The 27,387-nt window shown below is 36.0% G+C and overlaps 1 protein-coding gene and 2 non-coding genes across 3 annotated transcripts in view; 2 read left to right on the forward strand and 1 right to left on the reverse strand.

Annotated features, from left to right (window-relative positions):
* Window positions 1-27,387, forward strand: part of SLC30A7 (solute carrier family 30 member 7) — a 51,907-nt gene that overhangs the window by 22,665 nt on the left and 1,855 nt on the right. Inside the window, 2 exon segments of the mRNA XM_039869585.1 lie at window positions 14,082-14,172; window positions 20,128-20,277. Coding sequence (XP_039725519.1) covers window positions 14,082-14,172; window positions 20,128-20,277 — 241 coding nt within the window.
* LOC120607989 (U6 spliceosomal RNA) lies at window positions 18,232-18,338 on the reverse strand. The gene has a single exon (XR_005654280.1). It is a non-coding gene; the product is annotated as a U6 spliceosomal RNA (small nuclear RNA).
* LOC120607994 (small nucleolar RNA SNORA57) lies at window positions 18,488-18,623 on the forward strand. The gene has a single exon (XR_005654282.1). It is a non-coding gene; the product is annotated as a small nucleolar RNA SNORA57 (small nucleolar RNA).

Below are 27,387 nucleotides of genomic sequence, written 5' to 3' on the forward strand. Positions count from 1 at the left end.
TCATATTTCTTCTCTCCAAAGTAAAATACTCTTATACGGAGTGCCTTTCTCCCTTCCCCATGTCCTCCACAAGTGCATAGAACACAATTATTTGTGCTTCAGATTAGATTTCAGTTTAAATGGCACTTGCTTCAGGGAGCATTGTCTGATTTTCCACATCTCAGGCTGCATTAAGTGCGCAGACAGCACCAACACTACAACTCTCACGGCGTTTGCTTTCTGTGTTGAAATAGCCTGTCTCGTCTCTCTTAAGCTCCATGGGGGCAAACTGGTTTTTCAGTGTTGTAAAGTCTGTCCTTAACTCTGCCAGACAAAATATTGGTACCTTTTGGATTTGCATCAATAAATTCATGTTTTTCAATCTCAGAAACTTATTTCTCTAATCCCAAATAGGGAATTCTTACTTCTGTTCCCATTCAGTTATTCCACAAATATAAATACATGCATGCATACACACACAGAGAAAACTTTTTTTACTGAAATATAACTGCACAATTTATTTTCAACAAATATTTCTTCGGTAGACCCTCTTACCAGGGTGGTGATAAGACAGGATGCTCAGTGGTTTGAATTTATATTATATAGCAAGAGAGAGCAAGCACATATTGTTTTAGGAGCCTTGTGAAAGATTTTCAAACGGTAAGCAATAATCAAACCTGCTAAAGGCAGCTGGGACTGATAATTGATATCTTAGATAAGACACTCAGAAAAATGTTGAGAATGAAAGTCTGATCAAAGTAGCTTCAAAAGAGGACTGGGAGGAGAAGAAATGGCGACAGCAACTGTAGTCAACTCCTTTTCAAGGCCTTTTGCTGTAAAGAGAGCGGCGTGCTTGCCTGACAACACTGAGGGCCCACTTTGAAGTTTGTGGTCATGAATTTAAAGTGAAAACAACCAGCACAATTGTATGTTTTTTTTTCGAGTCTTGTTCAGCTTTTGGTAAAGGTATGGAATAGAGAGTTGGTTTTAACAGGTTTGGGATTTAGCGGGTGAGTACTGACAAAGAAGGAAAGGAGCAAGGCAGGATTACAGTGGTGGGAAATTAAGATTTAAAGGTAAGGATTGATGCTAAAAAAAAGAAAAATGATAGAGTTAGTGGATTGGATTTCTGGGAAAAGTGTTAGAGTGGAAGGGTTAGGGGAAGAGATCTAGAAGTAGGAAGGGTTGTTCACCTGTTACATACTTAAAATTGAGATATTTAAGGTCTAAAATATGATCCCAGAAGTGAATATAGGATAAGATCATCCTATAGAGGCCAAGTGTTGGATGGATTGTCCACATAGGTATTTAAATTAAGAGTAACGAGAAAGGCAGAGGTAGAAAGATAGTAAGTCCATTGCCAAACCCTACAAGTGACTGAAGGGGAGCTATCAAGAACTGTTGACACTGGTCCTCAGGGCGGGTGGGGGGTGGAATAACCTGACTGCTGGGCCTTAACAGGAGCTGTGTTTTAGGGGAAGTAAGAACAACGATCTGGGAACAGTTGTGTTAAGCAGGGAGGACATTTACCTCACTGCAAGCCCCAGTAGTATGTGGAGTTTCAGGTAGATCATGCAAGTGCTATGGCAATTCGAAAAGATACTGAGGATTTAATGAAAATTGCAACATTTTTTTAAAAATTATGGAAATCATTGTTGACAAAGAAACTTGACAGTCTATAGAAAAGATAAGGAAAAAAATTACCTATAGTTCTACCAGCCGAGAGAACCATATGTGTGTTATTGTAGATTCAAGGTTCCGCGGTAAGTGGTACGAGGCTCAGGCAGTTGGAAGAAAATGCGGGGAGCCGTAGGCAACTGCGACATAGCTCTTTATTCCAGCAGGGGCACAGCGAGCCTCGCAGGGTGGCGGCGCCTTTTACACAGAGGTTAAACGACAGTAGCACACTGCCAGACGATGGAAGCCCGCGCATGCGTACGGGGCACATGGGTACATGAGGGGAGAAGTGCTGAGTCACTTCCATCCTGAAGCTGCTGAGGGTGTTGAGGGAGCCTGACTGCAGCCATCTTTCTCCACACACCATGTCAATATTTTTGTGGTGTTCTTTTGGCTTTTTTCTTTAATTCTGAGAGTCTTTTTTTTACAGTATTTTTGTTTCTGTTACGTATACAAAGTTATATTCTCAGTAAGAAAACTTCTTTAGCTTTTTTCTGATTCTGAATGTATGGTGATTATAGAAAACTTGGAAAATGATGCAAAGTATAAAAAAATGAAGAAAAATCAATCAGGATCACAATACCTAGAGGTCACATTACAACTGTTAACAGTATTTCTTTAGTCATTTTTAGGCTTTTTTTTCCATTATTGAATTTCTGCTATATGTGCTGATCGTTAGCTTAGTCAGCATTAGAGTATTCACAGGTTCTAGATGAAAAATAGTAGTAACTACTTTAAGTCAATAAAGTTTTGGGATGATTTATAAGGTAGCAAGGCCTTAATTCAATGACAATAAATGACAACAAGGTACAGGGCAACACATAAGAATGACTCATTATTGTAATGAGTCCATATCTAATGTATATATTTCTCTTTACATGGATGAAGGGGAAAATATACTTGTGTGTGTGTGTGCGTGCGTCTGTCTGTCTGTCTATCTGAATGTTATGTGGCTCTCTGGGTGTTGTAATTTTTAAATTATGGTTCTTTCCTAATGTCACTAAGATAAATCAACATTTCTGACTTTGGCTTAAAAAAGCATAATATTTTTTAAATGGAGGGCAATAAAAAAATTTTAGCTTCGAAGTACAAAATAAAGACATCCCAGTTGTCTATTTTTCTGTTAAGAAAGCACACTTAATTTACTTAAACGTTCACATGATAATGAAATATTTGCAAGGAGATCAGTCTGAGATGTTTTTCAAATTGGTTAAGAGTTTGCCTGATTAGCTAAAGCTGATCTTAGGAAATGGATGAAAACTCTTACAGCCGCAATAAAATCGAGTATAAAGAAGTAATTTGACCTTACCCTTAATTTTTATATATATTTGCAATTCATCAAGAGCGAGAGGAATAATGGGACTCTTTATATATTCTTTGTACTTAAATGTTCCTCAGCTGAGAACGTGCCATGGAAATAGATGTCCCGTTTCTCCTTTCTAGGCTGCCTGCCCAGTGTTCCATTTTCACTTTCACAGTGAAAAGACTGTTTTTCTTTCAACACAGGCAAATTTTTTAACACAGCAAATGGTGATACAAATTTTGGGGTAAAACCGGGTTGTACTGTGATAAATTTTGTTTCCCAATGAAAAGCAGCAGATTGAGTATAACGATGAGAATATAATTTTTATCTTCTAAAAAAATATATTTCTTAGGAGAGATTTTAGAGTGGTTTTGCTTCTGTTTTCCCATTAGTAGTTACATTGGAATGGAAAGTAGATTCATAACTTAGAATGTGGAAATCTGAACAATTAGTTGTAGCTTTCAGCCACACTGTGATTTAAGAGTGATGCCCTTTACCTAGATCTGTAGCTTGATTTTTGACTTACATAAATAAGAGGTATACCTATGCCCGATGGGAAAAAATACATAAACAGGATGCAGAAATGAACTCTGTTACTGGTGTGGTATTGCTGAAGCCTTGCTGAATTTTTTTTTCTTAAATCAGTTTTCTACAACTCACCAGTTTTACTATCTTACGGTGCTTTGTACATTTTTACCACAATCATTTGTTAATACAAAGAAAACCTTATTAAACAAAATTATATTTTTGTTAGGTGTAAAACTTCAGATAATATATTTATTTCTTATTTTGGAGAAAAAATAGCTCAACTTTTAGAGGCAAACTAAGGTACGGGCTTTGGAAATGTCATGATGGTCATAAGTACAAAATGGAAAGAATATGTACTAATAAAACAAAATTGTAAACTTGAAGTTCTTAATCATAGGTGATCATCATTGTTCACAAATACTGTATTTGGACCAGATACTTATTTTGAGAAATCTTGTTGATTCCGTGATCAAATAGGTAATTATTTATAGACTATGTTAAGCACAAAGTAAGCATTTTTTTGGCATGTAAGAAGCTACCATGTCTTCAAATAGTCATATATGTGAGAAATTACGGAGTTTTTTTTCAGAATGGTTTTGGGCGGTATCTAACACTTTTCTTTGTGGTTCTAATTTATGAACAATACTTTTGGAGACTAAGATAAAAGGAAGACAATTTTAACTTGGTGTTTGTATATGTATCTATAATGGGAAAATTATTGCCTAGTAATTGTATTACACATAAAACCATCATAGAGCATTTATAAATACTGACTAATCTAACACCTTATCTCAAACAGCATTCTGGGAGAGAATGCTCTAATGTCCTAAAGCATCATTTGTATATAATTATTAACTTCTCAACTACCTTTCTAGTAAAGTACTGATTATGTACTATTCTTGGGGGAACTGCAAAACTGTCCTTCAAATCATTTTGTGTGTTCGATGGTTTAAATGAAGAACCCTAGTTGAAAGCTGGAGGATGGTCTTAGAAATATTAGGAGGAACAGAGCAAATGGGATAATGTATTAGTGATCATTAGCCAATAACAGACAAGAGAAAGTATTTGAGACTTAAAAATTAGAAAGAAGAGATTTTTTTTAATGTAAAATATATGATTGGAAAGAATGGAAGTGTCCACTAATAAAGGAGTTCTATGCAGTCCTAAAAGAAAAATGAGGGAGAGCGACATCAGCAAGACGGCAGAATAGGAAGCCCTAGACTCCCTCTCCTCCTCATTGAAGACAGAGATTTAACACAATAAAGTTACAAACTACTCTGTGAGAAATCCAGAAACTAGTTAAAAGGTGTTTACACCTCAGTCTAGTGGGGAGCCAATAGCATGGGGGCTCAATAGGAAATTCATGATTCTCTCTACTTCCTCTCATCATAGTGACTCCCACCCCAGATAGGGTGGGGCGTTTGGGAGAAAACCGCCAACTCCCATCTTCTTCCTGGGAAGGAGAAAGGAGTTGAACATACCACCAACTGATTTTAGAGGGCTGATTTCTATCTTGCTTGTATCCAAGTACGGTAAGTCCTCAGTCTTGATGATAGGTTCTTAGGAGCTGCGACTTTAAGCAGAACAATGTATAATGAAACCAGTGTTACCATAGGCTAATTGAAATAAACAAGAGTGAAGTTCCAACAGCATCTCATCAATGTTATAACAAAAAGACATTGAATGAAAGGAATTATGTGAGGACCTGTTGCACTGACAGGAACTGGGTGCCAGGTTGGGCATTCCTGAGAATAAAGACATCAACCGTACATTAGAGTCTGTAGTACCACAGGCAGACAATAGGTGGAGCCCCAGGACTGTGATTTACTAATGCTCTAGCCTGCTGCAATATTTCAGACACCTGGAGGAGCTCCTGAGTAGAAGGCAGCAAACTTTTTCATTAGATTTCATGCACAAGCCCAGGACACATATCTAGGAAAGATTTGAGGGGTCTCCAGACTCTCTAGCCAGGCTATGTAGAAAAAGACCTCCCTGTATGAAACCAGACCACAAAGTCTGGAGAGGTGGCTGATTCTTCAGATGCTGAAATCCAAACAACAAGAAATAAGGCACACAAAGAAACACCCAACCACAGCACATTTAAAGGAAATAGATCTCTGGACACCAAACCTGGAGACATATGGATTCCCAGATAAAGAATTCAAAATTACCATTATAAAGATGCCCAATTAATTAAAAGAAAACACAGACACTAAGTAAAATCAGGAAAACGATGCATGGACAAAATGAGAATATCAACAAAGAGATAGAAACTATGAAGAGCCAAGCAGAAATTCTGGAGGTAAAGAAAGAAAAAATGAAGAGAAGAGAGCCTGAGTTATTTATGGACAAGCAGAACATTAGAACACTCCTACATGGATTATGGGAGTCCAGAAAGTAAAGAAACTGAGAAAAAGGCAGAGAACCTATTTAAAAACAATGGCCAAAACTTTCTTAAATCTGAGAAGAAAAATGGATATACAAATTGAAGAAACTGTAAGAATTCCAACTAAGATAAATTTCAAGTGCACATGAAATAATCTCCCCAATAGACTACATATTAGGTCACAAAAGAAGTCCTAACAAATTTAGAAGTTTGAAATTATACAAAATGTCTTCTCTGCTTACAGTGGAACGAAACTAGAAATCAGTAGCAGAAGGAAAACACAAAAATCCAAAAATATGTGGATATCAAACAGCACACCTAAAAAAATTATTATATTGGTTTCAAGTATATAGTACATTGCTTAGACATTTATATAGTTTAGAAAACCATCCCCCTAATTGCTCTTTCTCTCCTCTGGCTCTCTAGCCATTACATTTCTGCTAACTGCATTCCTTATGCTATGTTCCCCATCCCCATGACCATCAACTACTGATTTGTGCTGCTTTAACCCTTCACCCCATTCTCCCAGCCCCCTCAGTCTCCCTCCCCAGGGGGAAGTTGTCCTCAGATTATCCTCTGTATTTGTAAACAACACACTCTTTGACAAACAGTGGGTCAAAGAAGAAATCACAAGGGAATTTAGAAAATATCTAGAGGCAAAAGAAAACAAAACAACATATCAAAATTTGAGATGAGGTGAAAGTAGTAAAGAGGGAATTTCGTAGCAATAAATGCCTACGTTTATTGTAGAAAAAGAATAAACTTACTCTAAATCAGCAGAAGGAAGGAAATAGTAACTATTGGAGCAGATAAATGAAATAGAGAATAGAAAAACAATAGAAAAATTTAACCCAGAGTTAATTTTTTTAGATCAACAAAATTGACAAACCCTTAGATAGACCAACTAAGAAACTAGAACTTGTGGTCATAGAAGCAGCTACTTGATAATAATTAATTTGATTTTGGTAGTTTTAATAAACATTTCTTGCGTCTCATCTTCTCATCTAGTTTTTCTAAACAAAGTTCTGTTTCTTATATACTTTTTTAAAATGCAGGTTTTCTTAAAGTATAATTTGAATTTATTCCTTCCTATCTCTCAAAACTATATCTTGTGGAGCTCTTTGCCCTTTTGCTTCATTGATTCCATTGTCTCTTCCAATTCGCTACTTCTTGACAGCATATTAGTGTGAATCCTATTCATTTTTCTTCTTTATCTGCACCTTTGTTCTTTATAGATACATAGTAGATTATTTAATTTATTTTTTTACTTATATTGCTGGTGTGATTTTAGTTTCTTATTCATGAGAATAAAGAGTATTTATTAGGATAATAAATTGCACATCAAGAATTGGGAATTCTGCTTGCTCCTGCCTAAGTATAATTCTTTCTCACCTCTACTTGAATAGATAAGATATTTTTGTTTCTATTGGATTCTTTTTTTGGTAGGGGTGACTAAATCGAGGGGCTCATTACCTTTTTGCTATTTAGCTATTACTGTCTTTGAAAGTCATGTCAAAGAAGAGCTGTTCTATATTTTAATAATTTTTACTAGTGTTTGAAATTTTAAAATAGATTATACATTCAGAAGTCATGTGTCAAGTGCTTATTATATTCCAACCACTGTGCTGGTTACTAAGAATAAAAAATATGACATGATCTCTGACTCCAGTTGACTTAATCATGGTGAGACACTCAGTGTAGTGCAGAGGACATTAGCCATGGAATTATCACACCCAGCTCTGCCTCTTACTAGTGCACAGCAAAGAGCAAGTTGTCATAATCTCTCTGAGATGATTTTCTCTTCTGTAAAATGAGGGAGTTGGCCTTAATAATCTCTTATGAGCTTGTCTACATCTGTGATTTCAACATTTTGGTTACTTACGGTTATTGTGAGGATCAGATTAGAAAAAATTTATGCAAGCACTTTAAAAACTATTAAGTGTTATCTAAACAAAGACATTACTAATTATTTAGTAATTTGACGTTGTTTACTAACGCTTTCCGTTCAAAGACCAGATAAATTAAGTGTTATAACTAAATTCCAGAAGTTTAAGGAAAGGGGCGACCTTTTCATGACTTTGGCTCTGAGTTCTAGGGGTATTTTAGGGTATCTTCTTATTCCCATTGTAGAGTAATGTAAGTACTCTGTAAATATGCATTGATTTAAACCATAGGTTTTAGAAACTCAGTATAATTGTAAGGTAAACTACAATCCCTGTAGTTTTGGGTTATCTATTCAATATTAGGTTTATGAAATTCTGGATTAATAGATAATTGTTCATTACTATGAAATAATTGTATTTATGCAAACAGGACTGCATGTTTTTACAGTTTGCCATAGGACCACCATGTCTAAATGTAGCATACATTACAATTTGGGGTCAATTTTCTTTGGCTTTTTTGTCCACTAAACATTTTAGAGTATACGACATATACCAGACCTGCAAATATATGCTGATAATATCCAGGAGAACTTAGCCCATAAGCTGATTCAAAAAGTTGAATCAGTAATTATGTCCAATTATTATTAATAAAGATTTATTCTCAGATCTAAGTAGTAGTTTCAGCTCTCTGAAATTTTTTATTAAGCATGATTATCACTAGTCTGATGTTCTTAAAAGTTTTCATAATGTATATCCTTTCCCTTGTTTGGTTTGTTTATAACTGCTAGATAGTTTTGTTTACTGATGAAACGGTGAGACTCTTTCACTAAAGCTGTTTTTGAAGTAAAATTTGAATATATTTTCATTTGCAAAGTTACTGGCAATAAAGAGTAATAACTAACTCGTGTATTTAATTTGCTAGCATTTCAGCTTTTACATTTAAATTTATGTTTGATTGTATGGTTATAAATTTGATTTACCTTCAGCTTTTGAAGAATAAAATCATTACCCTGTTTTACTGGTAAACTCATATAGCTAATGACTCATTCCTTTTTATATATGCTAGGAAAATGGTGTCTCATTGTTAAAGCTAGAATTGAGTTAGTCAACCAGAAGTGAACCTCTAATTGTTTCCAAATGCTTACTTTTTGGGTTTGGATGCAGCTCTAAGTCTTAGCTCAGTTGGGAATTTGCTATGCTTGTCTTTTTCCCCATATCCTTTCATTATGGCTAGATAGATCCATTCTAAAATCTGTTTTATGACTCGCCATTACAATAGTTAATTAGAAAAATATGGACAAACTCCTGAGCTAAACACAATTTTAAAAGTCAAAGATTGAGTTTCTGTAGGTTTCTTTTACATTTTTATGACTTTTGAATTATTACAGAAGTTGACCTTGGTTCTAAATTGCATATCACTATGTGATTTAGCAAGCATCCTTTTCTCCCCACCAGTTTCATGACCTAGTTATTGCTCTTACAGCTGAAATTCTTACATTATTTAAAAATTATTATTAGAGTTAATTAGTATGGTGCATTCATGTGCTTTGGTGAAATGCTTGCTGCTGTTGAATGTAAACATTTTATTAAAATTCGATCTCAACAGGCAATGATTCCAAATTTTGTGGTATAGCAAAATCAGTAAAAACCTCAGTTGACCCTTACTAAAAATGTACATTTTCTCTATATTATTTCCCTATATCAGTTGTGATCTTTTATTTAGTTGTTCTTAAATAAATGTTTGCTTCTAACATTAATTTGATTGAAATGTTTCTCTGCATTATGGTTCTTGAATTGAGTGTTAAAATGAGTGATCTCTAAATTCCCTGTTAGTTCTAATTGTGTGTTATCTCTAATCTTGGAACTTTACTAATTTTAGAATCCTCAAACTAAGGGCCACATATGAAAGTCAATTTTAGGAGAAAAAGGAAAGTACTAGTTGTTTACGAAGGTGGTGGCAGGGAGGAGCAGACTGGGAGGCAACACATATGGAATATACATGTAAAAATTTGAACAAAGGTTTGGATAAATGTATAGATGGTTGTTCTGGAGATTGTAAAGAGAATGTTCTCCATGTTTTCTGACTGATCTCAAGGATTATTATAGATTGGACTCAGCCACATCTTATTGTGCTTTAGGTTTTGGGGGGTAAAATTGACTAGCCCTAGGCATTCTAAAACAATAAATACTGTAAGAGTTGTTTGCAAAAAGATATTTCATACCTATTGCTTAATATCATTCCTCATATTATATGCCATCTGTTTCAGTAGAGTCCATGTTCTCTTTTATTCCATTCTTCTCCACTTTATTTTTAAAGGTATATTTAAAAGTAAGTTATCAGCATACTAAGGAAGAAAATCATTCACCAAAGTTCGTGGGAAATGAAAATGGCAAATCTACAGTTGTTTGGAATTCACATATGCCTTCTTCCAAATGGTGGGCCCTAAACAAGTGTTTGTTCCATTGACCTCGCTCTATAGGCTTTTTCAATAGTTACTAAATCTTTTGAAGTAAGGTATCGTGTATTATTTATCTTTTTATTTCTGGTGCCTAGCATATGCTTGGCACACGTAGACATATAATAAATGTTTGTTGACTTGAACTTTGAAAAATTAAATTTAGAGTCAAAAGATCTGGTCTAATTCTAGTTTTCCCGTTCACTAGCTTTATCCTTAAGCAAGTTACTTCAGTGCTCTAGGCCTGCATTTCTACAACTCTAGGATGAAGTTCCATGTGGTTCTAGAAAGTCTGATGCCAATCAAAGTATATAGAAATGCTCTATCATCGCTTATTTGTGTTGATTCCTTAATACATTCATTTGCAGGGTTCCCAAATTAGTGATGGAGTAAATCAATTTGTCAAGTGTATCTCATCTCATTTGGTGACTGTGTGTGTGCGTGTGTGCGTGTGTGTGTTTGTGTTTAGTACATAAAAGCAACTTAAATTTTCTTTCATTTCCAAATGTATTCTCTCTCTAGTGTTTTTTGTGGTTTGAACATTTTTTCTTATTGAACGAAAAATAAAAGAAGAAATTGCTTATATATTTAATCTATGCCCCAATTTTGTGCGTGTGAAAACTGATGCTCTGGAAGGTTATATAGTTTGTCTAAAGCTATTAATGGCACAATTAGAACCCAAGTATCATGATTTCCATTTGAGTGGATTTTCCACCTCAGATATCTCCAGGCATTATTAGCAGTCCCTTGGGATAAAGATTGGAGAATAAATTATCAAAATAGCTACATTTAAGAGGCACATGGAAAAAAACCACTTTTTTCTTTTCAGTTATTCTAGGGGAACCATTTTTTGTGCCTCATTTTCTGAGAAGTTCAGTAGGGAAAGTAGGAAAACATAAAAATTCTAAGTTAGGTATATAAACACTCTGTGACTGATCCCTTTTTCCTGAGAAATGAGGATAGAGAGAGGAAAGAAAAATGTCCTAATGATTGAATGGTACTTTATTCGTCTACCGTCATGTTTTTCTTTGCCTTTTTTTTATAAATACAAGGAGTCCTCACCTATTTAATAACAGCACAGTAGATAGAAACAGACACTACCCTTCAGGTTAGACAAAGGAAAAACCATTACTCTTTCACTATCCAAATCTTTAACCCCACTTCCAGTTGCTTTCCACCTATTTTTTTCTCTAACCTTTCCATAGGTTTCACAGATTTTATTTTTTTTTAATAGCATAGAGAAGATACATAGTTAGGAGGACAGTTTGAGATCAGGAAATATGCCTGAAAATGGATACCACTCGAGATTTTAATGAAGGAATAGAAGCCAGACTAAAAGGTGGTTTAGTGACATTCTAGGCAGGGATTACAGCATGAGCCAAAACATGAAAGAAAGAAACAAGATAAAGTACAAGTATGTTTGTTTCAAGAGCTTAAAATGTGAAGCAAGGATGATAGGAGGTGAAGCTAGAGGGGCCCAAATCCAAAAATATGTCATGTTAAAGAGCTTGCACTTCATCCCCTAGGCAGTAGGGAGCTTTCAACAGATTTTTTTTAAATGGTGAAGGGAGTGAGTCAGATACTGATTTTAGATAGATTAGTTTAATAGCTTTATAAGAAATGCTTGTATCAGTTATCTATGGCTGCATAACATTACATAAAAACCTAGTAGCTAAAATAACACTTTATTATCTTACAGTTTACCTTGGTTCAAGAACCTGGGCATTGATAGATAACTGGGCTTTCTGGTTCAGGGTCTCTCATGAGGTGGTGATCAAGGTGTCAGCCTTTTGAGGTCGCATTCGGGGGAGAATCCACTTCCACGCTCACTGAAGTGGTTGTTGAGTTTCTTTTGGGCTATTGGACTGAGGCATCACTCAGTTCCTCGCCCTAGGCCTCTCCATAGGAAAGCTCATAACATGGCAGCCATGAGAGGGCAAGAGAGGAAGGTGAAGGAGATGGAAGCCAGAGTCTTTTAACCTGATCTTAGAAATGACATCCTGTCACTTTTGCATATTCTGTTCATTAGCAACAAGTCACTGACTGGTCCAGCCCACACTTAATGGGAAGGGATTACAGAAAAGCATGAATACTAGGGAGGAAGGGGTCATTGGAATCTTTGAAGCTGCCTATCACAGTGGACTTGAGGAAATAAGACTAGAGGCAAAGGGACCACTTAGGAGGCCATTATAATAATGTAAGGGAAGATATAGAGATTATTGTAGACGTGTGTAATAGAAAGAATGGGAGGGGATGCAGACAAGAAATATTTAGGATGTTAAATCGTGAGAACTCGGTGATTCAGAGTCGGGGGGTTTTAAGGGAGAAGAAGGAATTAAGGGCGGCATGTGATTATTCTTGACTCTTAAATCACTATCCGACTAAAGAATATTTTCACCTCAGTGTGACTTAAACTCCCATCCACACTGAACTTTTCATCTTCATTAATGCCATTCCCTCCACACTATTAATTTTCTAGGCTTGTCCTTGTTGTTTCAGTTTCTTTACTATATCCGGTTATACACCAGTTATTTCTCTTAGTGTCTAATTTTCTTATTTGTCTCTGCTTCCGTTGTTATCCTCCTACTCAAGTACTTATCAGTGAACACTTAAAGTGTGAGAACACTCTCCTGATTTCCCTCTGGCCTTTTTCTTTTTTAATCTAGATTCTATAACACCTATATATCTATCATTCATTTAACTAACAAGTATTTATTGTTGGCTCATTTTGTGACCAGCACTTTACTAGGCCTTCTCAGGAAAATAACAGTGAACAAGACAAGAAAAACTGTCTCTGTTCTTTTGGGTCTTCATTAATATCTCCTCTTTTTTTTCCATCTGTCAGGGACAGTACTAATCTTTTAAGTTATACTTCAACTTCTACCTTCCTTGAAAGGTGTAAGTTCCTTTTATTTCTATCTCCTACAGCTATACTCAGGAGAGGTTTTACTCTGGAAATTTTGAGATTCTACAAGTTTAAAAGAGAGCACTGGCTTAAGCTGTTAAGTGTAATGAAGCTGTTTCTGACCTCCCCTCTCAGTCTCCTTCAAGCAGTAGAGCAGTGCCTCAGCGCCCTGGCTCATGGGAATCACCTGGAAAGCTTTTAAAAAATGTAGACGCCAAAGATTCTGATTCAAGATATCAGAAGTGAAAACAAACAAGGCTCTAAGGTGAATTTGATGTGTAGCTAGTTTAGAAAACTATTGCATTAGAGTCACCTTCACCATTACAGTATTATTTTATACATTTAATCATTTAAATAGCCTAAAGCAGTAATTTCCAAATTCTGGTTGAGGACTAGCTATATCAATACATGCAGACTTTTGGGCCCTGTCCCTAGAGGTGCTGAGTCACAGGATCTGTGGTTATAGCCAGCTTCTATATTTTTTAAATAATGAAAGAAGACTGCTGTATAATCGGGTTAGGAAAATATTGGACAAATGGACTAATATATACTATATTAAATTTTTTTTGTATTTCTCTTAACAGTACCATTCAGATAAATGCATGTAAATATTTGATAAATGTTAAGGAGCAGTAGGCCATATATACTTTATAGATTACCTTGGAAGATTCTGGCCATTTGAAGTCATATTTTAAATAATGGCTGAACGACTGCTATGTTAGCTTTTTAGATGCTTCAATACTATTCAGTAGTATAAGTTTAGTATTTCATACATTGATACATTTTATTTAGCTCTTTTATTTCAGATAACATTGATCACGTAAAAAATCTGGAACAGTGACTAGATTCTTTTTTCTCATATTATTCTGATAAATCTTATATTTATCAGAATATTATTACTTTCTTGTAGAATGAGATTGTCGGAATGTGGCTTTAATAAATTCATTGTCTTCCTTTTCTTTAGTGTTATTCCTCTTTTAAGAGAGTCCGTTGGAATATTAATGCAGAGAACTCCTCCCCTTTTGGAAAATACTCTGCCTCAGTGCTATCAGAGGGTAAGTTTCAAAGCTTCCCAACCATTGGATTTCATGTTGCTTCCAAGCTGTTAGGGTTTTTAAACTTTTATAAATATGGGTAGCATGTGTGTGTAATATAGTGTTTCTTCCAAGACTGAATGCCGACCATGAGTGCCATTTATGCAAACCACAACAAAATCACTGGAAAATATTGAACTTTATTAAAGAAAATGTGGTAGAAATTGTCCTCGTCTAGAAATCAAGCAACTCTTTTAAAATATGGCTATGAATAGCAGATGATATTAGCATTTATTCAACATATATTTTTGAGCTCCTGTTTTGTGCTAGATATTCTTCTGAGGCCCTAGGGATGTAATGGTAGACAAGACACTGTGTCTGCTCTCAAAGAGCTTATGGTCTAGAGGGGAAACATGGGCACGAAAGAATAAATAAGTAAAATATCAATGATAATTACTGCAATAGAAATAAAACAACGCAAAGTAGTAGACACGGATGGCTATATTAGATTTACTGAAGAAGTCATAGTCAAAGAAATCGAAGTCTTGATGACAAGGAGAAGAGAGCTCTAGTCAAAGGAAAATGGTAGCACAAAAGCTCTGCTGTGGAACTAATTGAGTGTGTTTGAAGAACAGAAAAGAAAAGGCCACTGAAGCTGAAGCAGGAAAAAGGGAAGAGTGGCTGGGAAGTTTGGAGAGAGTGGTAGGGGACAGATCATGCAGAGATTCTGGTCTTACTAAGAGGTTTAGATTTAATTCTAATTCAACAGGAAGCATTAGAAAGTTTTTAGGCAAGGAGAGCATCATAAAGCTTTTAAAGTTTTTAAAAGATTATTCTGCTTGCTATTAGAGAATGAATTCTAGGGAGAACGAAAGCAAAAAAAAGCAGTTATGAGGTTTTAGTGGAAAAATGATGGCTTGGATTCCAGTGGTCACAATGAAGATGGAGAGAAGGAGACATTTTGGATAAGCTCTTGGAGATGGATTGTATTAGCAGAGGGAAGAAAAAGTGTCGATTTGTACTGAGGTAGGTGCCAGTGTCATTTGTTGATATTTGAGGTCGTGTTGACGCAGGTTTGAGGATGGAAAATTCCTCTAGATTTGTTAAAATTGAAATGCCTTCTACACTTCTAGAGAAAATGTCAGTTAAGTAGTTAAATATGCAAATCAGTGTTTAGGGACAGATTAGGACTAGAAAGAGTTTTGAGTCATCAATATATGATTAGCATTTAAAACATTAGGATTGTATGAGATTACCTTGGGAGAATTAAGCTCTGTTCTTTCAACTCAACTTTCAACTCCAGATTTAGAGCACAGGTGGGGCAGCCTGGAAAGGGAGCGGTTAGTTAGGCAGCTAGAAAACTGATAGAGCATTTGTAGTATCACAGAGCCAAAGAAAGGGGTGGTAATCAACTGTGCCAAATATCTGTGAGGCAGTTCATGTAGGAATAGGGAAGTTATTACTGATCGGCATCACAAATATTGTGAATAACCTTTATAAGAGCATTTTTAGTACATATGGAGAGATCAGTGATTTTAGTAGATTAAGGAGGAAATGAATTGGGGAAGTAGAGATAGTGACTATAAACAACTCTTTTAAGAAGTGTTGTTCAAGGGAGTTAAGAAATGAACTGATAGCTTGGCAATGGATGTAGTATCGGGGAGAGGGTATTTGTTTGTTTTAAAATAGAGTATTTTAGAACAGCACTATCCCATAGAATTTTCCCCCATAATATGAGTGTTCTACAATCTACACTGTCTAACATGAAAGTCACAAGTAACATATGGCCATTGAGCACTTGAAGTGTGGCTAGCGCAACTAATTTTTTTGTTTAATTCCATTTTCATGTATCTAGCCACATGTGTCTAGTGACTTCTATATTGCACAGCACAGTTCGGGAGCTGTTACTGATGGGAACAGTCCATCTGTGAGGAAGAAATCGATACTATGGTAGTGAAGGGGGTTAATGAAGGAATGAAGTTTTTGAGAAGGTGAAAAAGGATAGACCCCAAAGCGCTGTGGAGGACTTAACTGTAGATGGGAGCCGGTGGTACTGTATCCGCTGAGAGAAGGCAGAAAGTGCTGACATACATGAAGATCCACTGGTGGATTTGCTGGTACAGGATAAGAGATTTTCTGTGTGCTTCTATTTTCTCTGTGATTTACAAGGCAGTGTAATCATAGAGAGAGATTAGAAGGCCAGAGGAAAAAGAAGGTCTTTTGAAACAGTCTTTTTTTGGTATAAGGAAAGTGAAGTGTTCCTTTTGACATTTGTGGCTATGATTTTAAGGTAGGACCAGTCAGCATGATTGTGGAAGAGAAAGGGGTGATTTACTGAATTCCTAATATAAGCTGGTCCCAATACTAAGTGATACACATATCGTTTCTGTTCTTAACAATAACCATACAGGCCAAGTTCCATCTTCCTTTCCTTAAGTAAAATTGAGGTTCAGAGAATGTAAGTAACTCACTCAAGGTCACAAACGCTAGTGGCTGAATCAGGATTCCAGTTCATATTGCTCAGACTTTAAAGCTCATGCTCTATTATACCACAGAGTCAGAAAAGCATCAGATTTTCATCTGTAACTGCACTTTCTCCACATTTTTTAATTTGAGGAGAATTCAGGTCAGTTTCTGTAGGAATCATTCATCTGTGCTTTAAAATAACTGCAAGAATGTCCTTGTGCTGCTATTTCTGTGGAAGTAGTAGACGAAATCGGTTCAGTCAGGTGGTTGTTTGACTGACAGTGGACCAGCCTGTGATGTTGCCATTTAGTGAAATGTAGAGGGATCTCAGGTTCAAACCACTCTGTTGTCAGTATCCTGAAAGAGGAAGAGAAAGTTCACTTCGACCTCTTCTCAGTACAGCAGTTTTTCAAAAGGGCACAGTGGGTATTGTCTGAAATTTCCCACCAGTTTTTCACAAATTTCCCACAAATTTAACTCTTGGAGTTTATAGAAAATGATGCCTACATTCATCAAATTCTGATAAAAATAAATATTTTTGATCGATGTAAGTTCAACTTTATCTTAACACCCTAAATAGATTGCTTAAAAATCAGGGAATCTCAGAATACCAAAACATTTTATGTATTTGGTGTAGACTTCTATCTGTTGCAAGAATCTCTGTGACATTCAGTTGATCATCCAGCTTCTTGAACATTTCTAGGAATCGTAGTTAATCCCTTCACGGAATAACCTCTTTCTCTTTCTAAAGTGCTGTAATTGTTATAAAGAATTCTTTACGTGAGCCTTTATTTTAACTTCTGAGTATTAATCTTAGTTTCTCCCCGCCAGAGCTATATAGAGATATTGAACAATAGCAGTGATATGAGCATATGGGCGTTTTTGTCTTTTTCTTGATCTTCAAGGGAATACATTGAAGATTTCTTCTTTAAATATTTTTTGTACATTTTGGTAGATAGCTTTCATTAAGTTAAGAGAGTCTCTTTCTAATCATTTTTTTTCCCTAATCATAAATAGGTGTCGAATTTTATTAAATAGTTGTAAGGCTTTTATTCAAACGACTATGTGACTTTTCTCCTTTGCTTCATTATTAAAGAATAACAGTAATAGAGTTTCTGGTGCTTATTATCTCCTTCTTGGGATAAACCCAACTTAATCATGATATATTATCTTTTAATATACTGTTGGATTTAGCTCATTTAATTTATGAGAGAAATTAGCTTATGATTTATTATCTTTATCTGGTCAGGGGTCAAGATTATTTCTTACTAATTTGAGGTAGCATCTCTTCTATTTTCTGGAAAAACTAAATCAGGTCATATGTTCCTTGAAAGTTTGCCCTCTGGGACTGGGGCTTTATGAAAGAGAACTTTTATTATCTTAATGATTCTTTCACATTTTCTTTTTCGTTGTTGCATTATAGCATTTTCTGTATTTCCAGAAGTTCATCTATTTTGTCTGTTTTCAAAATTGTAGGTTTTTTTTTCTGATTTTATTTTTTATTTGTTTTTTTCCGAGCTTTAGGGACATAAAAGTGATGAATAAAAATTATATATGTTTAAGATGTTACAATATGATGTTTTGATATACATGTACATTGTGAAATGATTACCTTAAAAATATGAATGCTTCATGAATTTACATATCATTCTTGTGCAGGGGCCATGTTAATGTTCTCTATATCATTCCAATTTTAGTATATGTGCTGCCAAAGCAAGCACCAAAATCGTGTTTTTGTTCATTTTATACACACACACACATATCATCACACACACACACACACACACACACAATTTAAGTGAGCACTTACTTGGAACAGGCACCGTTTTAGGTGCTGAGGATATAAAACATAAAAAAGAAAAATAATGACTCTCGTCTTCTTGGCGGGGATGGGTGGAGCGGTCTGGTGCATGTCACGTGTGGAGGCAGAGGGAAAGGCCCTCGGCATCCTCTCTTCGGTGCCAGCGGCTTCCAGTCCTCTGGTTCTATCAAGCGCTGGGACACAGGGAAAAGAAAAAAGAAAAAATGAAAAATAAATCTCTGCCCTTATTGAGCTTGAGTTCTGCCAGAGAAGACAGACAATAAACAATATAAGTAATATAAATAATGTGTTGTGTGACAGTATGTGCCGCAAAGTAAAACAAAGCAGGGAAATGTAAAAATGAAAACGTCGTAATTTTAGATAAGGTAACAGCAAGAAGGGCTTCCTGAGAAGATGGCATTTGAGTACAGAGCCAAACAAAGTGGACCCTGTAGAAATCTGGAAGGAAGGACACTCTAGGCAGAGAGAATAGCAAATTTCCTTAGATAGGGAGTGTGCCTGACTTCTGGAAGAATGGTGAGGAGGCTAGTGTAGCTGAGAAAGAGGGAGCAAGTGAAGGAAGGGTAGGACGTGAAGCGATTAAGGTGACTCGGGTCCATGCAAGTCTTTTGTGAAAGCACTGGTTCTTTTACTCAGAGTAAGATGAGAAGCCATTGGAGGATTTTGAACTGTGGAGTGGCGGCATCTGACCTCAAGTAATAGGATCTCACTTGGGCTACTGTGTTGACAATCAATGGGAGAGGTGCAAGGCTAGAAACAGACCAGTTAGTAGCTATTACAATAATCCAGACTCGAGATAATGCGGCCTTCAACTAGGCCGATAGCTGTAGAGATGGTGAGAAGTGTTTAGATTCTGCTTAGTTGTAATGTTTTGTATATTTACATATTGATACATTCGTATAGTAGTCATGGGATTTCCTTTTATGATTTTTAAAATCTTGTTAGTAGTTCTCTTTTTTCAGTTTGTATTTTAATTGCAGGTTCTTTTATTTTTTTTTACGTCCATCAGAGTTTGTCTCACCAGTGGTTCTCAACCTAAGGCTGTAGAAACCTTAAGGAGCTGTTGGAAAAACTTAGAGATGTCCTTCCTTTTTTGGTTGTCACATGCTTTGGGGAAGGGTATATGTTGGCATTTAGTTCCCTGGGGCCTGCGGATGCAGAGGTCCCATAGTTTCTGGGAGTTAGTTGTACACAGTGAAGAATTGTCCTGTCCACAGTATACCCCCATTAAGAAACACTGACTTTAGCGTATTAATCTTTTCAAACAACTAGTTTTTTGATAATGTGAATTCTATCATTTTTTTAAATCTCTGGATCATTGATTTCTATCCTTTATTTCCTTCCTTCTTATTTCTTTGAGTTTACTTTGTTCTTTTTGTACTTTCTTAGCTCACTTGTGTTTATATTTGTTCTCTGATTGATGTAGTTGAAAATGTAAGTTTCCCTCCAGGCACTCTCTAAGCTGTGCCCTACAAATTTTGATATGTGTTCCTTCATATTTCCCAAACAGCTGTCATAGTACCTGGATAATAATGAGTACTCAGTAGGTATTTGTTAATTAATTCAAACATTCTCCCATTGTTTACTAGAGGATAGAGTCCATGTTTACTGATAGATTGTATAATAATTTAAGTGACAGGGGGTACTTATACTGGATTTCATATTAATGTCTGCTCTTTATATTTTAGGTGCAGCAGTTACAAGGAGTGTACAGTTTACAAGATCAGCACTTCTGGACCTTATGTTCCGACGTTTATGTTGGGACCCTGAAATTAGTAGTAGCGCCTGATGCTGATGCCAGGTGGATTTTAAGCCAAACACATAATATTTTTACTCAGGTATGACTTGTTTTTACTAAACTTCTTTTAAGGGGCTTAGAATTTAATGTGTCTACTAGTTTTAAAAATATTTACTATTTAACATATTAAGTACATATATACAATATGTACATACTACACTGTGAGGTAAGCATAAACATACTTTTTTTCCACCTCAAATTTGGAGGATCTTTATTTTAGTTAATACTCTTAAGGAGGATGGTCCTATTTGCCCATCATTGTACTGATATAAGTTCCTTTAAGAAAAAGTAGATTCTCCTTTATATAATACTCCTTATATAATACTCCTTAAGACATGTTAGACATGTTAGATACTGTTTGAAGCCAGGAATTCTAAAATAGCATTTGGAATAAGAATAATGCTGTGTCAGTGGCTTTAGCTAAAAGCAGACTGTGTTAACATTTTTGCGTGGTAGCAAATCCATAGTTACTTCTGTGTGATTTACTAGTGTAATATGCTGCTGAGTGTCTCCTGATACTGTGTTTGGAATCATGAATTAGTCAGTGCATGCCTGCGACCAAATTAATTTCAGTGAGTGCTTATGCCATCATGAGTTGACAGTGAGGTGGCTGATAATCAAAATAAGAGTGATTACTATGCTATTCCGTATATATTGGGAGAATAAGAACATTGTGTCAAGAACATCTAAGGAGAGAGAGAGAGAGAAAAAAAACTTTTTTTGGTCTAGATTGCTGGAAATATTTGGCAGAAAATCTAAATTTCAACACTGTTGCCAAATTTATCTAACACATAAATCTATTGGGGAAACTGGCGCCATGCCTTAAGACTCTGTGCTTAAAAACTGACATTGTGCCTCCCGATGTGATGCAATGGGAAGCGTACGACAGGACCCATGCATTCTTCTGCCAGAAATGGTTAACGTTAATATAATCATTAGCAAACAACCAGATAAACCCAGCTTGTGGAAACGTCTACAGGACTATTAGCCTGCATTCTTAAAAAGTGTCAGTGTCATGAAAGGGAAAAAAATGGTGGGGGATTATGCTAGATTAGAGGACACTTCAATGTTATGCCTATGTGTGTGTATGTATGTACGTATATGTATGTACGTATAGAGGAAGAGAGAGAGAGGTAGGAAGGGAGGAGTCACATCATATCTTCAGACATGGACAATAGAACATAATATATAAGCCCTGTTAAATTTCATTAAATTCAGGACCTTAGCATAAATGAAATGATCTCTTTTCAAATGAAGCGAAATGTTATGTTCCTTTGGGAATAATTAGTGCGATAGTCTTATTTGTAGGTGACAGCAAGACTTACTGTACTATACAACAATATGCTGATACCACTTATTTACTCCAGAATTTTAAGAACTAGGTCTCTTTGTTAATATAGTTTTCACTATAATAAATCTGTATTATTATGACTTCCATGATGAAGCATGCAAGACCTTCACAGCATGTCTGAGTGCTTCAGTGGCAAATGGAAAACGTGGCTAGCAATAACCTTGCTCTTCACTGCCGTTTCTAGATCATTCTCTTCTTTAACTTCAGGTTTCTCCTAGTAATACCATGATTTTGCCTCCTCATAGTGTGAGCTCATGTTGACCTCTAGGATGCCCCATACTCTCCTAAGACTTTGACACTTAGTCACAGTTTTCCCTTTGAGAAGAATGCAGTTTCTAGGTTTAGATATGAGCAAGCAGCTACGTCTGTGCTTAGGAACTGCTGAAGCTGTAATCTAAGTAGGTGGAGGGAGGTTCTTCTGGTAACCTTAGAAATCTTGGCTTTTAAAATGCCTGAAGTTGAAAGTTTATTCAGCTGCTTCTTTGGTTTTGGAAACTGTATATGGGTTTTGAAAAATTTAAGCTCTGAAAAATATTTTAAGCTTTTTTGTCAGCTAAGGTCAAGCCAACTTTATTTCATTCCTGGAAGAGACTCTTTGGGGTCTGCAGTGAAGATGGTTCAACACATTTTTCACAGTAGGGAGGTGGGTGTCACACTACTAATGACTTCCAGTTCATCCATTTAATGATTTTAAGGGTTTTTTTTGTGATCATTGTTTAATTCTAACAGGTGCAGAATTGAAATGTTTTATTAATTTGTTTTTCTTTTCTGCTCATACCCTAGTAATACACATCCATAATGCTGAGTGTATTTCGGGTTTGCAGTGATGACATTCTCATTTCATGAGATGAAATTAATATTTTTTTACATTATTTTTTTAAGTTACATCTTATTAATAGATTTTACTTATCAAAAGTAATCAAATTCAAATTACTCCATTTTTGAGAAAAAAAAATCACACTAATGCTTTAGGTATATTTTTTGTAGAAAGACTTGAAATACTGGTGCCCTTTATTCCAAAAGATCAAAAGAAGGATTTTCTCAGTAATAAATTATACTTTTTGGTTTGATGATATTTTTAGGTGTCTTTCTTATAGCTGATCTTAGATCAAAAATTAAGTGATAATTTTTGGTTAAAAAGTTGTTAAAATTTTTATGAAGATAACTTTAAACTGAAAAGATTAATACTGTCAGAAGTTTGAGAATTATAACTTTCTATTTTGTTTATAAAACTATAAGTTTTGTGACTATTTAAAAACTGTATGTTAGGCATTTTTATTCTCATTTACTGTAGTTATCAGTTGATCTTTAATGGCTAAAGCAGTGAGCTTGCTATGCATGAGCACGAAGTAATACAAGTGAATTGATGAGTCTCTTCAGTGCTTAGTTTCCTCTGGAATTATTAGTTAAGTGATAATCCAGTTTTCACACTGTAAGGTTTTTTGTTGGCATAGAAAAGTCCCTTCGTTCTTTCTCCCCATGCACTTTTAAAAAATGAGTTATCATTTGAGAATCGATGAAATAGAAATCAATTTTTATGCTTAGTATATGAATAGGAAGAGAAAGTGGGACACTGGATTAGGAAGGCAAATTAACGTTTTATGTTTTGTTTTAAACTGGCTGATATCATCTGTCAGTTTTTTAAAAATTGTTAGAAATAATGTCTGAAGGACAATCTAGAATATGCTTGGGGTTCACTACTCTCCTCAGTTCTACAAGGCAAAAACGATGATTGAGCCTAATGCATACCATTTACTCCCTGATAGAATTTACACCTTGATTTCTTCCATCTTTTCTCCCCTTTTGCCTGTTTCTGTTATGCCTCTTAAGTCCTAAACCCCCAGCTTCCTGCTTCAGCTTTTTGTGCTCTGTTCTCTACCCTCAAAATAGAAGTTAACACTGATACCCAGGAAGGAACCCAAAAGCCGCCTCACAAGCCCAAATGGGAGCTCCCTACGTTTCAGAAACATCCACCTCCGCCATTCTCCTGCCTTCATAATAATCCCTTCCTGTCTGACCAGCCTTGTGTCTGCTGGAGGGCGAGAGTACAGAGTGGGAGAAGCTGTCTATCCCTTTCCAGGTGGCTAGCTATTTTCTCACCCTTTCCATTTATTTTCCTATTCGTAGAGGGTTTTAATCTTTATAAGTATTGACTTTGCTTGGAAGTCTGCCTTTTTTCCTTATGCATCTTTACATTTTCTTTCTTCGTCACATGTACTGGGTAGCCACAAGAATCCAGCCTCCTAAGGAGGCTGGAGTGAACAGTCATAGGATGTGAGGCCAACAAACCCCTAGGGTTTTTGTTCTTAAGTAATCCACAGGTTTAAGCGTTCATTTATTGGTCAGTGGTGGCAGCAGCAGCAGCAGCTAGCCTTTACTGAGGGCCTGCCATGTGCTAAGCCCTCTGATAGGTACCTGGCATATTAATCTATCCTCGCAAGACAGGTGCTGGTATCCCCAATTGATGGAAAAAGGAACCCAGACCCAGGTTATTATTGTTCATGACTTGTAATTTTGTCATATTCACTCACTATTTTACTAATTCTGAGATGATTTAGTTTTCACATGGAAGAATAGGACAGTTTTTCAAGACTTCATTTTAAAGGGATAAAGATTAATAATATAGGTTTAGTCAAAAACTAAAGTCGAAAGTTTCTGTAATTTTTGAGAATTGGTAGAGAATACAAACCAACCAATAATTTTCTACAGCCATAGTCCTGTTCATTTTTCCAAGTTTTTTCTTATGGTTTGTTTTCCTTTCCACAACAATGACTATTTATTGAGGATATTCCAAGTCTGTGACACCAGGTCACAACATTTATTTTCTTAGATAGGTGTTAAAAATAACTAGCTATCTTTCCAATTTTAAAAAAATGTCAACTGAATTATTGTTTATACATTATTCTCACAATATAAGACATAAAGAGTATGATATGGTTTTCACTTTTTAAGGTCAACCCCTCGGCCATGCTCTGGCTTCTAGTGTCATCTCAGTGGTAGAATATACCATGAAGCAAGCACTGTTTTGATCAGCTGGATATTTGTTATGTCTTGGCGGTGTATGAACTGTATAGAAAACCTAGTTTGCATTCGGGGAGTACATGACTGACTGTAGGATTCTTTGGAGGTTCCCCCTTTCTCTCTACTTTGAAGGAAATTTCCCTGTGTTTTGTTTGTTTTTGTTTGCTTGTTTTTTTTTTTTAAATTAAAGTATCACTAACATATACTTTGAGGGAAATTAAGAAAGGAAAATGATAAATGGGAAAACTTGAGTCTCTCCCCATCACGGCAGGTGGATGAAGCAAAATGACTTTTCCTATTAGTCTGAGTTTTTGTATAAATCTCTAGCCCCTCAGGGGAAAGATATCAGCTTGGGCAACAATTAACTCATGATTATGCAAAGACCAATTTGCCTAGCCTCTGTTTTTCTCTATTTTTTATTGCCTTGGGCTACCTCATTTCTTATTACCATCTTCTATAAGGGCTAAGGGTTAGGAAAGTGGCAGAGATAATAACAGGAGCCTAACTTATTTTGCCCACTTTACTTTCATTAATAATTCTGTTAGAAAAGAAATTAAGCCAGTTTATTTGGGCAATAGTTTTCTCTTAAGGTTAGATATATAAGAATTTCACAGAAGAGTTCCTAAGTATAGTTATTTCAGGGGCCATTTGGGTTGAATAAATAACATAACAATTGTAATTAATCATAATAATTTGGTTTTATAGCCTTTTTTAGCATATGAAATACTTTTTCATATATTCACACATAGTCTTTTCAGTAGTGCCTGGTCTGTAGCAAGGATTACATCTGGATTGAAAAAAGAAAAGGATTTATTAAATATTTGTCAAATGTTGGATGAATAAATAATAACTTTGTGAAATAAGTAGGGTTGGTATTTATGAACACTTAAAATGAGAAAAACTGAAATTTGGTTTTAATTTTTAGCTCAAAATCATACAGATATTAAGTTCTGTCTTTTTTTTTTTGCCACAAACCTCTCTAAAGAGAGGGTGCTATTAAATGTATTCTCGGAGAGCTTTTACTTTACCACAGCAAGGATTTTTTTTTTTTTTAAACAAGGCAATAAAGCTAAAGTGTTTTCCGTTGCTGGTCAGCTTCTAGGGTCTAGCTAGCTCTTTATTCCGTTAGAGTAGCCCCTGACTCCTCTTAAACATTCGTTAGTGTTGTGCAGAGCCCTCCTACTTGATGCTGAAAAAAAGACCATGCTAGAAAGTAATGCTTTGAGGAGCCCAGAAATAATGTGAGATGGTAATGTTGCTCTTTTATCCCCCATTCAGTTTTTTTTCTTTCACGTAAATATTCTAATTTACTTTTCATTCTGTGGTACTGACAGGAAGATGCTTACTTTAATTGGTTGTGTGCTTTAATTTAAAAAAATCATTTTATTTGAAAGAATGAAATTAGCGGAATTTCAGTTCATCCAGCAAATATTTCTTGATCACTTACTGTGTGCTAGTCACTCCTTGAGGTCCTGGGAGTCAGCAGTGAAAAATAGACAAAATCCTTTATCTCGGAGAGATTAATTATAATAGGAGAGTGACAGCAATACAGCAAATTAATTGTACTATATCAGAAGGTGATAAGTGTTAGGAATAAGAGAACAGGGAAGGGAGACTGGGAATGCCGAGGTGTTTACCATCTCTTCTACCAAGATTTGTTTTTTCCATAGCCTATATAGCATCATCTGACATACTTTATTTACTTGCTTGTTTATCATCTCCTCTTCTTCCTAGCTGCCAGTAGCATATAAACTCTGTGAAGGCAAGGATATTTTTTATCTATTTTGTTCACTGTTGTATTCCCAGAGGACAGAACAGTGCCTGGAATACAGTAGATGCACAGAAAACAATTGTTGGATGAGTGAATTGAATGCATTTTATATAGGGTGGTTAGGATAGATCCTTCTGACGTCTAAATAGAGATGTGTGACGAGAGAGGCAGTATGTCATGTGCCTATTTCGAGGAACATTGTTCCAGACAGAAGGGCCTAGTGTGGCTGCAGCAGAGTAAGCAAAGGGAGAGGAGTCAGATGAGATCAGAGAGGTAACCAGGGACTGTGATGATCATGGAAGGGCGTCGTATGCCATCCTATGGACTCTTGGCTTGTAAGGACTAAGGAAGATAAGCTGTTAGAGGGTTTGAATGATGGAGTGACATTGCTGTAGTTACTACTGGAAATAGACCAAAGGAGGGCAAAGGTAGAAGCGTGAAAACTAGATCAGATGCCACTGCAAAATCTAGGCAAGCGTGGTAGCAAGGGGGTGATGTAAACAGGTCAGATTATGGATTTGCGTTATTTTGAAGTAAGGAAAACAAGTTTTGCTAAATGGGTTGGGTGTGAGAGAAAGAAAGATCTTTAGTTGCAACGTTAAGGATGGAATTGAGCTGTAGAAGATACGGGATCTACCGGTTTGAGGGGAGGAAATAGTATTCAATTTGGCTGTGTTGTGATGCTTGTCAGATATCCAGTAGGAATTGTCCAGTAGAGCGTAGCTAGGTTCCAGTCTGGAATACAGATGTGGGCGGTGTGAGCATATAAGTGGTCCTGAAAGTTTGGATACTAGATGAAGCCATCTAGGCTAGGGAACATGTGTAGAAAAAGAAAAGATCTTAGGACTCAGCCTTTGGGTGTAATATTCAAAGATAGGAGGAAAAACCTGCAGAGGAGATTGAGAAAGAATGCTCACTGGAAGCATTCTCTGAAAGCAAGATGGGAGTGGGGGGGTTGGGGGAGGGAGTGTTTCCTACAGAGGAAGTGATCACGTCTGTCTAAATAT

The sequence above is a fragment of the Pteropus medius genome, unplaced genomic scaffold, assembly GCF_902729225.1.
Source record: "Pteropus medius unplaced genomic scaffold, Ma_sr-lr_union100, whole genome shotgun sequence".
In the NCBI taxonomy this organism is placed as follows: Eukaryota; Metazoa; Chordata; class Mammalia; order Chiroptera; family Pteropodidae; genus Pteropus; species Pteropus medius.